Source organism: Vipera berus, assembly GCF_964194415.1.
Source record: "Vipera berus genome assembly, chromosome: Z".
Taxonomy (NCBI): Eukaryota; Metazoa; Chordata; class Lepidosauria; order Squamata; family Viperidae; genus Vipera; species Vipera berus.
In genome coordinates, this window is record NC_138205.1 from 93868289 (window position 1) to 93886016 (window position 17728).

The following is a 17728-nucleotide window of genomic DNA, read 5'->3' on the forward strand; positions in this document are numbered from 1 at the left end:
GAAGATCCCAATTAAGATTGGCTGTGAGCAACAACCCAAACTATCTTTGTTGGCCTGGTTTATGTGCCATAGTGTTCTGCTGCATAATCTTGGTAATAAGAATATCTAGAAACTATAGGTAGCCCTCAACTTACAACCACAACTGAGCCCAAAATTTCTGTTATTAAGTGAGACATTTGTTAAATGAGTTTCACTCCATTTTATGACTTTATTTGCCACAGTTATTAAGTGAATCACTGTAGCTGGTAAGTGAGTAACTCAGTTGTTAAGTGAACCTGGTTTCCCCATTGACTTTCCTTGTCAGGTTGCAAAAGGTGATCAAATGACCTTGGGGCACAGGAACAGTATTAAATATGAATACTTGCCAAGCATCTAATTTTGATCACATGATCATGGGGATGCTGCAAAGGTCATAACTGTGAAATATGGTTGCTAGTCACATTTTACAATGCCACTATAACTTCAAACAGTCACTAAATGAACTGTTGTAAGTCAAAGACTACCTGTACTAAAACTGCCAGTCTATTTCCAAAACTTAGTCTGTTTTTAAGTAATGCATGATTGCTGGATTTTGTTTTCTATCTTTATGTTTCTATCCAATAGTAAATGTCTAGAGTCCCTTTGCAGTTGGGTGAACATATAAATTAAACAAAAATAACTAACAGGGACCACAAAACAAGAATTGCTATGCTATTGCAATCCACGCCAAGCATTCCTGAACACTTGCAAAGCCGAAAACTAGACCCAATAAATTGCGCATGTGCCACTCATCCAGCCTACTACTGAATGTTGTTTCTTGCGGCGGAGATGCCACATTGTGGCATATCTGGGCGTGGCACCGGGAATCCCTCCCCTTCCCTGAGTGTCGGGCGCAGACCTTAGCGACTGAAGCGCCATTTTGCGTTGCCGTCGCCACAGCATAGAAGTTAGGTAATTGAAGGCAGTGGCAGGAGAAAGTCGGGGCTCGGCGCTCCTCCCTCGGATTCCCACTTGTTTGGCCACCTGCCGCCTTAGACACGCGCAACCATGAGCGACGTGGAGGAGAATAACTTCGAGGGGAGGGTGAGTAGTGAGCGGTTCTGTTCGGGCCGAGGTGTCGGAGGCCTGGCCTGGCCCTGAGGGCAAGAAGTGGGCGAAGAAGAAAAAAAGAGCCTCCGCATCGGGCGCCGAGCGGGGCGGAGTCATCCTGAGAGACTTCGTAGTTCCATACCAAAATGGTTCCTTCCTCCGAGGTGGGGCTACGCTACATCCCGCCCGCAGGGACCGCGCTCTCGTTGGCTGTTTCGACTTGGCCCTGCTTTCCTCCTTCCGGACCAGGATCCTCGGACTTAACAAACCGTGATCCCGACTCCTCTTTTGGCGCCGTCCCTCAACCCTTTAATGGGTGTTGGGTTCTAGCGGTCCCCTTCGCTCTTTTTTTTAACCGTTTGCCCTGTTACTATTTTTTTGCCATTTTCAAGTTCTTTCGTTCCCGATTGCCTTAAATTCCCGTTTTCACTTTCACTAATAACATCCCCCTCCCGCAAATCCAAATGCAAAGTATGCAGGGCTGGTGGGAAGGGACCCTACACAGTCAGAGAAATCGGGAGGGCCGGCGATAATGCCCCCTTGTCCTGGGAGAGAGTTGAGGACCGTTTCTAATAATAATACGATGAAAATGGCGTCAGAATTTTTTCAGGTAAAAATGCTATTAAGCTTCCAGCATGATTTATTAGGTTTACACTGGAATACAGAGTCAACATTTTGTTACGATAAGGTGTTTAAGGTATGGTATTAGTGGATATTTTCTGCATTATTGTGGGCAGTAATAATGAAAAGAGTTAATTAGAAGCTACTTGCCACTGTTCCAATTTTACGTTTGTGCTATCTTAAATAATTTATCAGGTCTTTAATTATTGAAAGGGATTTTAAAATTTTGTATAGAGAGTATAGTAGCATACTTTTAAATATGCTGTCTGGGAAGAGTGTTACATATTTTTAGATTTAGATGTGTGTGTGTGTGTGTTTGTGTGTTATTACAGTATAAAAAACCTGAGGTAATTTCATTCCTACGTATAAATTAGGGAAAACTCATGGTTTAAAAACTGACATATCTTGTTACTGCTTTTCTCAAAAATGATAATAGGAGTGTGTGATTGCAGTGCAAATCTTATCCTTGAATAAGAATATTCTATTTGAGCCTTTACAATTAATGTTCATTTGTATCTAATAATGATGTTTCTATAAAGCTTATTCTCACTTATATTAAAATCTTGAAAAACAACAAAATCAAATGTAAAGCGGTGATAGGTTTTTCAATATATTTAGGATTATTATTTGATTTTGTGTGCAAAAGTTCAGGAACACTTCTCTTATTATTGAAGCAGCAGCTGGAAGTTGTGAAGGAAATGAAATGAAACAATTTGAAACCAGGAAAGATAGAAGTGCATATTGTAGCTGTATTAAAATAATAAAATGCCCAGTATAATTAGATTAAGAATCCGGATGCAGTAGAATCCTCTTTGTTACTTTAAAAATTGTTCCTTATGGCAGGGCTTTTCAACCTTTTCACCCATTGTACCACTTTTAGGACATCCGAGTACCACCAGTCGCCTAGCAAGGTGTCAAAAAATAGAGGACCAAAAAAAAGGAAAAAAGTGATGAAGTACAGGTAGTCTTCGACTTACAAAGTTCACTTAGTGACTGTTCGAAGTCACAATGGCACTGCAAAAAGTGCCCCCCAAGCCACAGTCGAGCAAGACACCCGCCTACCGGCGCTCTTCCTCCTGTCCAAGGTTTTCATTGTTATGAGCATTTCTGTTGAGGATTGGCAACAGAGGTGGGGTGGGGTGTGTTTGGTTTTTATTCCCCACCCCCATCTCTTGGGTGGTTGCAGCAGGTTTTGGTCACTTCATATGACCCTAGGACACTGACAGTCATAAATATGAAGCAGTTGCCAAACATCTGAATGTAAATCACAAGACCCTGGAGATGCTGCAACATTCTAGCTGATCGGTGCTTCTTCTGGGCTCACAGAAGCTCCAGGATCAGCACTGAGCAGCTGGAGCATGGCGCTGATCCTTGCACTTCCACTGAGCCCTGACAACCTTGCAGCTCCAACCATCTCTCGCTCAGGCTTGTGTGGTGCTGCCACCAGTTCAGCTCATTCACCTCCCCCGCTACCACTTTTCTAGGATGGTTGCGTACCATCTGCCAGGTGCCAATGTACCACAGGTGGTACCTGTACCACTGGTTGAAAAGCCCTGCCTTATGGTATTGAAATACTGTGTTTTGTTGATGTTGTGTTTTGCTGAAATACACTTCCCTTAATTAAAAAGTGTCCTGAACTAGCCTCTCTAAACTGCTTGGCTTAATTCAGGGGACATAAACAGGCAGTGGTGGGATTCGGCCAATTTGCACCAGTTCAGCAGAACCTGTAGCTAATTTTTTATTGCCCAGGCCCAGAATGGACTTCCGAAAGCGGCATCCACACCCAGAACCGGTTTTTCACATGTTTGAATCCCACCACTGTATACAGGTAGTCATCAACTTAAAACAGTTCATTTAATAACTGTTCAAAGTTACATTGAAAAAAGTGATTTAGAGCAGTAGCATTAGCACTTAAACTTATATATAATTTATTAGTGCTTTATAGCCCTCTCAGGTGGTTTACAGAGTCAGCATATTGCCCCTGACCTCAGAAGGATAGAAGGCTAAGTCAACCTTGAGCCGCTAAGAATTGAACCTCTGGAGTAAGCAGTGAGTTAGCCTATATACTGCATTCTAACCACTGCGCCACCATGCAGTGACCGTTTTTCACACTTATGACCATTGCAACATCGCTGTGATCATGTGATCAAAATTCAGATGCTTGACCACTGACTCATATTTATGATGGTTGTAGTGTCCAGAGATTATGTGATCACCTTTTGCAATCTTTTGACAAGCAAAGTCAATGGGGAAACCTGTTTCACTTATCAACCGTGTTACTAACTTACCAACTCCAGTGATTCACTTAACAACTGTGGCAAGAAAAGTTGTAAAATGAGGCAAAACTCATTTAACAGATGTTTCACTAAGTAACCTAAATTTTGGGCTCAATTGTGGTCATAAGTTGAGGACTACCTTATTTTCTTTAAAGTCCGGTCGCCTAGGAACAATATAAAGATTGCACTTTGAATATAAAGACTATACTTTATAAGATTTAAGACTAGGAACATAATAGCTTTGACTACAACTTTCACTATAATTAGCCCAGCAAGGGAATGTCCTTTTTGCATTATCAATTAGCTGAATTTCCTAAATATTGCATTTGATATGGGGAAGTAGCTTACTATCAATAGAATGGAAGCTAACATATATCATGTTTCCCCGAAAGTAAGACCTACTCCAAAAATAAGCCCTAGTTTGGGTTGAGGTGCATGCCTAAAAAATCAAGCTAGGGCAGAGGTGGAGCTTACCATTGTAGCCTGGCCTCCCTTGGATTGACACTTGCCTCACCGGCTCACTTCTTAGGCTGAAGGAGCAGCTTCATTCTGCAGCTGAATAGAGCTTGGGCCTGCATTTCACAGTCAGAGACCTTTGTGGAAGTCCTGTGCAGCTGAGGACTGAGCTATGAATTCAATCTGCAGCTCGGTTCTCAGCTGCACAGGCCTTTCGGAAATGCCTCTGACGGTGAAATGTAGGCCCGAGCTCCATTCTCAGCTGCAGAATGAAGCTGCTCCTTTGGCCACAGAAGTGGACTGGGTGGGCGGGGCTGTTGGTGCCACCACTGCAAGGTGAATGGAAAAGAGCCACCACCCCAATGCCTCTTTTGGAGGCAAAAAAAGAAAAGACCAGGTCTTAATTTCGGGGAAACATGGTAGCTGGGGCAGGGTGAAGTGAATCTGTTTATATAGGGATAAGTAGGAGAGAGAAGAATGGGTTTGTTTAGATTTTTAAAAATGAGCTGTGAAATTTCAGTATATCGGTATAACTAATGTACTCTTCTCAAATAGGGAAAACTCAGTTCTTCTATCAGAAATAGATGCAGAATGTTTGAGGCCATCTAGCCTGGGCTGCATAATTTAAGTATATTTAAATGTTCATGTGTAATCCCACAAAGCTCTTCTGGCCATTGTAAAATATTGTGCCCTCCCTCTCATATGACTACATTTTGGTGACTTATCAGCCTGTTTACATTTACAAGCAGTTGTGAAGTGCCCTTGGTGTCTTGTCAGGTGCCACATGATCACCACTTGCAGACTTTTTTTCTGCTGGCTTTCCTAGAAAATCAGTGGTGATTGCTAGCAGGGAAGGTTGCAAGCAGAGGGCATGTTGGATTTGATACCTGTTCTCTCAGCACATCTGTGGATTTCCCCTTCTCCTTATGCAGAGAAGGGAAATCTTTCTATATACAGGAGGAACAGGCCTCAAATATGGCAAAAATGAGCCTTCAAAAATAATGGCATTCAAATTTCTTCTCCCTGGTTGGGTAGGCTTCCTGGGTGTGGTGAGAAACCCAAGGCCTCTCCCTGGTGCTCTTCTTAACTAGAGATTATTGAGTGAAGCAGTCATGTGGTGTCTCATTTAATGACCACTTTGGTCAGTGACCAAGATTTCAGGCCCAATTGTGAGTATAAGTGGAAGTCTACCCATATTGTCAGATTTTCTCTTGATTTTCTCTTGATTTTATTTTAATTCCCCCTGAGAAAATTCTAATACGTCATCATTTATTCTTACTTATTTCTCATCTATAGAATGCTTCTTGTGCAGAAAGCCACAAAGTTGTTTTTGGTCATAACATAGATTTTATTTATTTCATGTTCTTAAGTATGGCCCACCTAACATAAAAACCACTTCTATTTTCCTAGACCAGCTTATCTGAGTTTCCTGAGGTTCATCTGAAAATATGGTTTTTGAGTGATAAAAGTCACCCCCTTTAGATTTACATCATAGGGAGGACCTCATAAAACTCAGAGATCCACACCAATCTCTTAAGCTTTAAGAGTCTGGAGAAATTGAGTTGTTCATTGCTCTTTTGAGAAGGTAGCAAAGTCCCTATAATAAATTTGGCAATATAAATTTTGTAGTTTCCCTGTAGAATTTTTCTTATTTTTATAATATAAATATATTGAGGGATGTTGTTTAATATTTGTGATTTATATATAGATAGTCCTTGACTTACAATCATAGTGGAGCTTGGAATTTCCATTCTAAATCATAGCAGTCATAAGTTGAGGCACCCATGTGATTGCAACCTTTCTTGCCACAATCATTAAGGGATTCAATGCTTCCTGTGGGCATTTTTGCCAGAAACTGTTCAAAAAAGCATGCTTCTAGCAAAAAGTATAAATTGCAGAACATTACAATCTGTCATAAAGGTGAGCCAGTTGCGAGTTCGACAGAATGCAGTCATGATGGTATAAATGCAAGGATTATTTATAAAATAGGGCTGCCTTCTATAGTATGTTTTTGATGTTGACCTTGGTTAATCTCAAAACATTTACAAAGATAAGAGGGTTACTGGGAAATTCCAAGATATAATAGATCTGGAAATTGGAAAAAAAATATCCAGAAAGTGGTAGTATAAAATACAGTTTGATTGCTTTCTCCCCATCCTTGATATGTTCATTAGTTCAAACCAGGATAAAGTCCCTTTTCAGTTCATTTTTATTCCTGAACATATTCAGGATGGAGGAGAAGGCAAAAAAATGAAATGCCATATCACTGATACATAGAATATTCTTTTCCAATTTATTAAAATCAGGCATTTCTGAATCCATTGGTCAGGATACAATTTTGAAAAGATTTAAGTGGAAATAGCATCAAGGCAAAGCAGCGTATTTGTCTACTTTTTCCAAAATTGTTCTAAAATAATAGGCATTTATATCAATCATTCATGATGTAGAATTAAACCTACAGAATAGGTTAAAAATACTTAATATAACTAGGTCATTGTCTTTCTAAGTGTTGATAGTGAGCCTTGGATATGTAATTTTCCCCCCCCTTCTACTCAATTGTGTCCATTTCTCAAAAGTTGACTGGACAAGTCCCTGCAGTTTTTTTAAAAGTGGTTTATGCCCAGGGCAAAACTACAACTCACCGTCTCCCAGGTTGCAGTCTTAAGCTTTAACAATAACCCCAAATTGGCTCTCTAACTAGAGCAGACATGTCAAACAGAAGGCCCGAGTGCTAGATCCGGCTCACAAAGTGGTTTCATGTGGCCCACGAAGCCATCCTGGAAACAGTGAGGGAACGACCCCCGCTGCCTTGGCCCCGGCCCAAGCTGGCTGGGAGCCAATGTACAATTTTGTTGTGTCCATCTATGCTGAAATGCATTCAGTCATAGCTCCACAAAGCCGTCTGGAAACAGTGAAGGACCAGCCCCTGCTACGTTGGCCCCGCCCCCTGGGCATGCACTGGGGAGTTATCACCCTTCATGAGGAATGAAGAAATGCACCATCGCCTGGAAGTAGCCAGCACATGGCCCTGCCTACTTCAGGCAAGCTAGGGGCTGGGCAGCGTTGCGCTTCTCTTCAGATTCATGCCACCCAGCTCAGCCTCTCGGCACTATCAGGAAACTGCCCCATTGCCTGCCAAAACTGGGCAGGCTGGGGGCTGGGCAGCATTGTGCAGGTAACATCAACTCTCATGCTGCTCATGGTGGCATCCCCTCCCCCAGAGCCCACCAAGCCAGATATGTGAAGTAGGCGAGAGCCATGTGCTGGCCACTTCCAGGCGATGGTGCATTTCTTCATACCTCACGAAGGATGACACTTCCCCAGCTGCGTTTCTTGCCTGTTTTTCTCCCTCCATCATCTCAAATATTTTCCCACCACTTGAAGGAAGGAAGGAAGTCTGCCTTAGTCCTTCCTTGCTGCCCTGTCACCATCCCCTTGCCCCCTCCTCCTGGCCTATCCTGGGGGTCTCTCATCCTATTGCTAAGGAAGCTTTGGATACAAAGCCAGGTCTCTTCACATGGACAGGGAGTGGGCCTCCCTCTTAACTTTGCCCTCCTACCCCTCATGAGCAACCTGGCTAAGGAGAGCAAGCACAGCAACAGCAGCAGCCTTGAAGAGGAGGTAAGTGCAGCTGGGCGACCCCTTGGGGAAGTGGGGCTGGGCTTAGTGCCGTGGGTGCTTGAGGGCTGGGCTGGGCTGGGCATTTGAACTCCGTGCCACCGTCCACCACCACCACCCCGCATGGCCTGAGAGAAACAGTGAGGCTCCTCCAGTGGATCATACCTTGGTACTTGCCCCAGTCCCATCTCCTTCTGCCAGAGACCCTTAGATCTGTCCCACTCCTGCCCAGGTCCCCATAGGCACCTTTGACCCGAACGATGTAGAGCTGGCCACGCCCACCCAGTAGGCCACATGCTAGCTAGCCACGCCCACCCAGTAGGCTGCACCCACCCTGGCCACACTCACCTGGCACCCCCGAGAGCAACTGCAATGCTGATGTGGCCCTCAGTGAAATTGACTTTGACACCCCTGAACTAGAGAGAAGTTCTGGCTAGAGAGAAGTTCCCTGAAAATGGGCTCCAGCATTAGTCCGAAAGCTCAGAAGAAAAAAATCTCTGGGCAAGGTGACCAACCCAGATTTGATCCTCACAACAGTTTGTATAGTCTTTGTAAAAAAATTAGTACAGATAGTCCTTGGCTTACAAGACTTCATTTAGTGACCGTTTGAAGTTAAAACAGCACCGAAAAAGTGACTTATGACAGTTTTTCACATTTAGACTATTGAAGCATCTCCATGGTCATGTGATCAAAATTCAAACACTTTGTAACTGACTCATATTTATGACAGTTGCAGTGGCCTTGGGTCATGTGATTACCTCTTGTAACCTTCTGACAAGCAAAGTCAATGGGGAAGCCAGATTCATTTAACAATCATGACATTAACAACTGCAGTGATTTATTTAAAAACTGGCAAGAAAGGTCGTAAAATGGGGCAAAATTCTCTTAACAAATGTCTCACTTAGCATAGAAAATTTGTGGTTTTAAGTTGAGGACTACCCATAGTTCCTTGTACCATTATCTAAGATCCAATGCATTTTCCAGTGTTATATTTGTTTCTACCCATTCTTCTCTCATTAAAAGTTTACTTTTTAGAAGTTTTTTTGAAGAGGTTAGATTACCTCATATTTAATTGTGGGGAAAGCACAGGTAGTCCTCAACTTACAACCACAATTGAATCCAAAATTTATGGTGCTAAGGGAGACATTGTTAACTGAATTTTGCCCCATTTTATAAACTTTATTGCCACAGTTGTGTGAATCATTAACGTTGTTAACTGAATCTGGCTTCCCCATTGACTTTGTTTGTCAGAAGGTCGCAAAAGGTGATTACTTGATCCCAGGTCACTGGAACTGTCATAAATATTCTGTATGAATTTTGATCACATCTTCATGGGGACAGTGTACCTGTCATAAGTGTGAAAAACGGTCATAAGTCACTTTTTTCAGTGATGTAACAACAGTCACTAAATGATCTGTTGTAAGTTGAGGACTACCTGTAGAGAAATACATAAAACCTGAATTTTACAAAAGCCACCAGGTATTTGCAAATCCTTGCTAAAAGTGTAAAAAGTTTGAGATTTTTGCAACTTTATTCAGTATTTCAAAAATAATGGGGAAAAGATTTGAAATTAGAAAATAAAATGAACGGTTTCAATTCCTGAAAAAATGGGTCTTTTTGACATCAGCTTTTGAATTAAATAATTTTGAGAGTACCGTATATACTTGAGTATAAGCCGAATTTTTCAGCCCACTTTTTGGGCTGAAAAATTCCACTTCGGCTTATACTCCAGTCAACAAAAAAACCTTACCGAGGACTTGTGCGCGGCCGAGGCTTTGGTGCTTCCGGGATCGCACGCACCTCTCCCAAGCCACCGCCGTCCGGAGACCTGCCGAAGTTTGGGGAGGTTTGGGGAGGTGCGCGCGCACCTCCCCAAACCTCCCCAAACGTCGGCAGGTCTCCGGACCTCCGCGCCCTGCCTGCCTGCTTCTTTCCGCAGCGGAAAGAAGCAGGCAGGCAGGGCGCGGAGGAACGGAGACCTGCCGACGTTTGGGGAGGTTTGGGCGCCTCCCCAAACGTCGCCGGGTCTCCGTTCCTCTGCGCCCTGCCTGCCTGCTTCTTTCCACAGCGGAAAGAAGCAGGCAGGCAGGGCGCGGAGGAACGGAGACCTGCCGACGTTTGGGGAGGTTTGGGCGCCTCCCCAAACGTCGCCGGGTCTCCGTTCCTCCGCGCCCTGCCTGCCTGCTTCTTTCCACAGCGGAAAGAAGCAGGCAGGCAGGGCGCGGAGGAACGGAGACCTGCCGACGTTTGGGGAGGTTTGGGTGCCTCCCCAAACCTCCCCAAACGTCACCGGGTCTCCGTTCCTCCGCCCCCTGCCTGCCTGCTTCTTTCCACAGCGGAAAGAAGCAGGCAGGCAGGGCGCGGAGGAACGGACACCTGCCGACGTTTGGGGAGGTTTGGGCGCCTCCCCAAACCTCCCCAAACGTCGCCGGGTCTCCGTTCCTCCGCGCCCTGCCTGCCTGCTTCTTTCCACAGCGGAAAGAAGCAGGCAGGCAGGGCGCGGAGGAACGGACACCTGCCGACGTTTGGGGAGGTTTGGGCGCCTCCCCAAACCTCCCCAAACGTCGCCGGGTCTCCGTTCCTCTGCGCCCTGCCTGCCTGCTTCTTTCCACAGCGGAAAGAAGCAGGCAGGCAGGGCGCGGAGGAACGGACACCTGCCGACGTTTGGGGAGGTTTGGGCGCCTCCCCAAACCTCCCCAAACGTCGCCGGGTCTCCGTTCCTCCGCGCCCTGCCTGCCTGCTTCTTTCCACAGCGGAAAGAAGCAGGCAGGCAGGGCGCGGAGGAACGGACACCTGCCGACGTTTGGGGAGGTTTGGGCGCCTCCCCAAACCTCCCCAAACGTCGCTGCGGAAAGAAGCAGGCAGGCAGGGCGCAGAGGTCCGGAGACCTGCCGACGTTTGGGGAGGTTTGGGGAGGTGCGCGCGCACCTCCCCAAACCTCCCCAAACTTCGGCAGGTCTCCGGACGGCGGCGGCTTGGGAGAGGTGCGCGCGATCCTGGAAGCACCGAAGCAAGTCCTCGGTAAGCTCCGGGCGGTCACTTGCTTCGCGTCTCCTGAGGGAAGGGGGGGCGACTGGAGCGGGCGTGTTTCCTCGCCTGCTGGGCGCCGCGATTTGCCCGGGGAACGCGCGGGCCCCGAATGGCAGCGTGGAGCGAGGAAGCGGACAGCCAGGGCTTCCCCGAGAGCCGCGGCCACACAGGGTATTCCTGTGTATTCAGGCTTGCAAAATGGCGGATCGAGCCTCTGCTGGCGGCAGAGGCTTGCAGATCGGCGGATCGGCTTATACTCGAGTCAACAACTTTTTCCAGTTTTTGGGGGGTGAAATTGGGGGTCTCGGCTTATACTCGAGTCGGCTTATACTCAAGTATATACGGTAATTTCTGCTTGGTTCTTTAGTTGGAGAGAATAAATGATCACCTCATTTAGATACATATAATATGCATGCATATATTTATTGCTTAATCTTTCTAAATTGCCTTGCCTGATACGTTTCTTCTGATGGAGTACAAAGTAGACATCTAGTCAGGCAGTACAGTTAGCAGCATTATTAAACCATACTGATATTAACGAATAGTTTAGCTTTGTTATTTTACTGTACAAATACTTCTAACTTTAATAAAATAATCACACTTAAGGATAGACATGTATCATGGGATTTGTAAATCAAAAATAGCTTCTATGGCTAAGATCCAAAGAAGTAAATCAAATCAGTACAGATTTGGGATTTGAACAACCAGCACTTAATATGTATTTTAGAACCAAATTTGTAATAAGTTGTGAGATCTTTCTGTTTAAAAAGCAGGAGTTAAGATGCTTTATTATTTGTATTTGTATTAATTGCTGTGCTATTGTAATTCTTTTAATCTTTGCCTATTAGTCTGTTTCACTTTTTAAGAATGTGTGTGTATGTATGTATGTGTATATAAATACAAATATAGATAAATATTACAGACTTGTTACTGAAATTAGGGAGCAGAATAGGTGTACAATATTTGGGAAACACTACAAGGGAACCAATGGACATTACTAGAGCCTATATGATTATATCAGTTGAAAGATTTTTTTAATTGCTTTTATAAACTAGTTATTTGCATTTCACCTGCTGGCTATTCCATTTTAGTAGATAAGATTCTGAAAATCCAGCAGGGTTTTATAATCCCCACATGCTTAAATATACTAAATGTTCTTTTTCCATTAAGGTTAATGTTCGTGAAGAAATGGAAGAGTTTTTTCCAAGAATGTGGAAGATAAATCAAGATAAAAGAAGGCTAATGAAAAGTGTTAAAGATCAGAAAATTAAAATTGAATGGGGGAAAAAATTGAACAGAAGATTGGTCAGATAGAAGCACTTGAATATTTTTAAGGCTATAATGAATTTGAATTGGGGAAGAATACACGAAGTATATAATGAATTTGAATTGGGGAAGAATACACGAAGTATGAAAAATGAAAAACTCAATGAAGAATGAAGAAAAGTAGAAAGCAAGAGTGAAGTAGAATTAAAAGAATCTGGAAGAATGAATGGGTCCTAGGTTAAGTAAATGTATGGCTTATGTTCCAGTGTCTGTCTGATCAAGTTATAGATGAATTTGCATGATTACTTAGTTAATAGAACATTGGACATCTGTAGGGAATTATTTGAGGAGATTGTACAATATTAATAGTGGGTTAAAGAGAATCTTGTCCTGGAGGGTATTGCCTAACCATTTATTTTTCAGGCACAATCAATAAAATATAGTTACTTTTAACTTAAGAAGGTAGGCATTTGTGCAACCAATACCATTTGTAATACTGCTTCTTTCGGTAGGAATCACGCTCCCAGTCAAAATCTCCAGCTGGGAGTCCTGCTCGTGCAAAATCTGAGAGCAGGTCACGATCTCGTAGTCCATCAAGAGCTTCTAAACATTCTGAATCACACTCTCGATCAAGATCAAAATCCAGGTACGTTTATGTTTATTAAAAACCTGAATATGTTAAACTTTACTTGTACACTTGTTGCTTTGATCTTTCACTAGACAATTATAGAACTAAGATTTTTGTCAGGTCTTGAAAAATGCCCTGAAACTTCATAAGTAACCATATAGTGATAATGGCAAAAATAAGAAGTTAACATGATATTGTAAAATCCATCTGAACAGTTGTACTAGGCATGTTTTCAAGCAGTTGTGATGTGTTTTAACAATGTGCATGTATACACATGTAAATGTAGAAATACCGGTAAGCCATTTAAATTCATTGCTACATGCAGTTATGAAAAATATGAAAATATTCCTACAGTAATACAGATAGTACCTGAGGTACGAGCCTAATGGAACCAGGCCAAATGAATGAATCAGACTCAATTTTACAAAAATTAGTAAAATCAAATTCATTAATTAAATCAAATAGGTTGTTACATGAACGAAAATCTGATTTGCTATTTCCTCCCAATAGCTGCCATGTTAACTGAACTGGGAGGGTTTCATGTCAGCTGCCCATCACCTGTTTCCAGTGCATTCAGGAACTAAATTGCCTCCAAGCAGGGCTTGCAGCCATTAAATTATTTTTTTTAAAAAAAACAACTGTTGCTAGTCAGCTCAAGCGTCTTCAGCTAGCTGTTGGGGTGGGTGGGTGGGGAGGCCCATTGCTTTTAAAAAAATATTAAAAAACTTGTCACTTATTAGCTTAAAAGTCTCCAGCCAGGCACCCAGAGGGAGATGGAGGAGGAACTTGCAGAACTCTCAGCTTGCAATAGTAGCAGAGATGGAAGGGACCTTGAAGTCATCTAGTCTAACCACTGCTCTCACAAGAAACTATTTCTGATAAATGCCTATCCAGTCTCTTCTTAAAAGCTTCCAGTGATGGGCACTCGCAACTTCTAGATGCAATTTAAATTTAAAACCTACAAACTACAGTAATATATGCTAATCTCCAAAATAATAGCTCAGTAGTTTGCAAACAACAATAGTTTGCAAAGTACAGTACTTAAAAAGCAGAGCAGTTTTGTTACTACAGAGTAACAAAAAATTTTAAAAAAATATTTACAGAAGTAATTGTAGCACTCGAGCCCAGGCAGTAGCAGATTGCATCAAAAGCAAAAACTGGTACCTGCTCAGCTCTTGTTTGCCTATGTGACCAAGGAACAAAAAAAAAACCTTCCAGTTTCTCATACCCCGAATGGCCCAGGCAAGTCACATGGCAGCTGTTTGCAGCAGAGACTGAATCCAAGTCACATAGCTACAGAGGCCTCTTTTTGGTCACAATTTTGAGTATCTAATGGAAGTATCCTTTCTGAATTATTTTGTTTTTGTGAAAACTCGCCAAATAAATGTTCTTACCTGGGGGATTACCTGTAAATAAAGACTATTTGAACAGAAGTTCAGAAATTTCCATGACAAATTGTATCCCAAATAAAAATACACGAATTTCAGCTCATTTCACACCTTCTCAAATAGGGTGGCAGTGATCATGCAGTTTTGAGAGTCTTTCTGCAGTTTACTGCTCCAGTTTAGAATGTTAAGACTAGTAGTGCTTCATTTCTTTGCCTTTAAAAAAATAACATCTGTTTTAAGGATAGGTGAGGGTTGGAATTTCTTTAGGAGATTTCCTCAGTATGTAACTGCAGCATGTTAATGGCATGTCAGGTGCAGATCTTATTCCGTAAATGGCCTGTAAGTTTTGAAAAACAATGAATTTAATATCTTAAAATTTTAACAGTTGTATAAACCCTTTCAGTTGTTTTAAATTGTTATTAATAACTTTTAATGTTAATTTTGATGGCCTATTGCAGTTTTTATATGGAACTTTATTTTTACCATTTAAAGGTCTAGATCCAGAAGACATTCTCACAGGCGATATACTCGCTCTAGATCCCATTCTCACAAGCGGAGATCACGAAGTAGATCTTACACCCCAGAATATCGGCGTCGAAGGAGCCGAAGCCACTCTCCTATGTCTAACCGAAGAAGGCACACTGGCAGCAGAGTATGTAGTGTAAGCTTGTAGGAATATTATTATTTTTTCCAATTTAAGTTGGCTGACTATAACACAGTTTCTGTAGTCAAGAAAAAAAGACAAGTCTTTACATTTTCTGCTTTATAGGCACAGTTGCATTCATCTTAGCTACCATAAGTTACCCAAAAAGTAAACATGTGTTTTGCTAGCTAAACTTGTTCTTTATTCTTCTTGTTCACAATAAGGTGTGGATTATTGATGGTGAGAACAGAAATGGTAGCTTGGTGGAACCAAAGCAGGTTGCTTCTGAAATTTCTGCTAAAAAATTATAGTAATAGTTCTTTAGATAATTGGATTGGCCATGGAGAACACAGGTTTAAACCCTTTCCTTATGAGGTGATATTTAAATAGCATAATTTAAATTACATGATAACTTGTTTAAAATCAGAACTCCATGATGAGATGAGGAAAATTGATACATAGCTCATTCCACAATAGATTCCTTTCTTGTGCCTCTCTTATAATTTGAAAACGTCTTTTTTAAAGAAATCTGATACAGTGATGGATTAAACAGAGCATATTTCTGTTCCTTTTTATATGCTACTCAGAATGCAGCTGAAATATTCTGCTATCACTGTTTCTGGGGCAAGTGTATAAATGAAGTACTACAGTAGTCCTCAATTGACAGCCATTTGTTTAGTGACTGAAGTAATAACGGCACTGGAAAAAGTGGTTTAACAATTGCAATAATTCACTTAACTGTAACAAGAAAGGTCATAAGGGACAAAATTCACTGAAATGTCTTGCTTAGCAATGGAAATTTTGAGTTCAATTGTGGTCATAAGTCAAGGACTACCTGTAACAGATTTAACTCTCAATAATAAGACACCTAATAGTTTAACTTGGTATATTTTAGGCTAATCCGGATCCTAATACATGTCTTGGAGTCTTTGGCCTCAGCTTATATACTACTGAAAGGGATCTTCGAGAAGTCTTTTCCCGTTACGGACCATTGAGTGGAGTCAATGTGGTGTATGATCAACGGACTGGGCGATCAAGAGGATTTGCTTTCGTTTACTTTGAAAGAATAGATGATTCTAAAGAGGTAAATCTTTTTCTGAAGTTATCAGGGTTTCTTTTTTTACAAAGATGCTTGTTAACTTTGAAACTACTGATAAATGATACAAATAAATTTCTGCAATCACATATATAATGAAATAAATGGCTTATTTTGATGACTTTAACTATAGTTTGGCTTATGTAGGATCCTAAATATATGGCTAAGCTTGATTATGTTTTTTTTAAAGTACAACCTCATATATCAGGTTTTATGATTTTATCCAATTAACATTAGTAACTATTCTGAAGAACAAAGGATGCATCCTGGATGTGGGTTAGTATATTTCATGCCGGTAGTCCTTGACTTACGTTAACAATTAGGAACAGATTGCATCACAAGTCAAGACACTATATGACCTAACCCAATTTTAACAGTTATTTTTACCACGGTTCTAGGTTGAGTCATGTGGTCATATATGTAAATCCAATTTAATCAATGGCAGGTTTTGCTAGAAACTAAACAAATGCCATCACATGATCAGGATGATGCAAACAGTCATAAATACAGGCTGGTTGCTAAGGCCTCAGATTGTCATTAAATAACCGTTAGGGGATAGGGCAAAAGTCAGAAGTTTCAATTTAGGTCATAACTGACTTGTAGATAATTATTAAACCAAATTATTATTAAGCAAATGGTTGTAAGTTGAAGTTTACCTGTATACTTTCTAGACATCTAGGTAGGATGTTGGCTAGTTTGCTTGCCAGGTGATCTCTAGTGTAGAGAGACGATTGTGGAAAGAAAAAATTCATCATCAGGGTCCAGTCCAAGCCAGGAATAAACAAAATGGAAATTGCTTTAGAAAGAAGGTTGTGGTTTATTAAAGAGCAGAGCCAGATAGCAATGTGACTCTGGGAAAGCTGAACTCTTGTTGCTGGGAGTGGTGGGTTTTTATGCCTTCTAGGGATTTTGAGGTTATTTCCTGATCCTGTTTGAGGCTTTGTATTTCCTGTGCCATGTACTTTGACCTGAGTCTGAATGTGCCCTTTTGGTATTGGTGAGTTAATCTTATTATGTTTCCTGTCCTTAGAGTTTGGGTGGAGTATGTAGATTTTGGGGGTCTGTCTTCCTAATCTCATCAGAAGAGCATGACAAAAATACAGATAGTTCTCAACTTACAACAATTCATTTAATTCGAAGTTACAACAGCATTGAAAAAAGGTGACATGACAATTTTTCAGATTTATGACCATTGCAACATCCATGGTCACGTAATTTACATTTGGATGCTTGACTGATTCATAGTTACGATGGTTGCAGTGCTCCAGTGTCATGTGCTCATCTTTTGTCATCTTGACTTACAAGCCAAGTCAATAGGGAAGCCAGATTTTAACAACTGCAGTGATTCACTTAACAAATGGCAAGAAAAGTTGTAAAATGGTGCAAAACTCAACAAATTTCTCACTTAGCAACATAAATTCTGGGCTCAAATGTGGTCCTACGTAAGGGAAATAGAGCTGAACGAAAGTCTGATTTTGTGAATGGAAAGTAAAGATGTAGGTTTAGTTATGAATGAAAGGGCTAATATGTATGTTTGAAAGTATGAACAGGTGTTATTTGTATTGTAAGTATGTCTTAAAACTAGGTTAATACTAAGGGAAAAACTAGATATGAGTATTGGAAATTATATAATTTCAT

At 41.7% G+C, this 17728-nt stretch overlaps 1 protein-coding gene across 4 annotated transcripts in view; it reads left to right on the plus strand.

Annotated features, from left to right (window-relative positions):
• Positions 1-886: 886 nt before the first annotated feature.
• Positions 887-17728, plus strand: part of TRA2A (transformer 2 alpha homolog) — a 30347-nt gene continuing 13505 nt past the window's right edge. The window contains exons 1-4 of one of the 4 annotated variants that reach the window (XM_081343852.1): positions 887-1062; positions 12848-12981; positions 14844-15012; positions 15890-16078. In XM_081343852.1, coding sequence (XP_081199978.1) covers positions 1027-1062; positions 12848-12981; positions 14844-15012; positions 15890-16078 — 528 coding nt within the window. In that variant the 5' untranslated portion in view covers positions 887-1026. The other 3 variants (XM_081343853.1, XM_081343850.1, XM_081343851.1) reach the window with 3 other exon arrangements.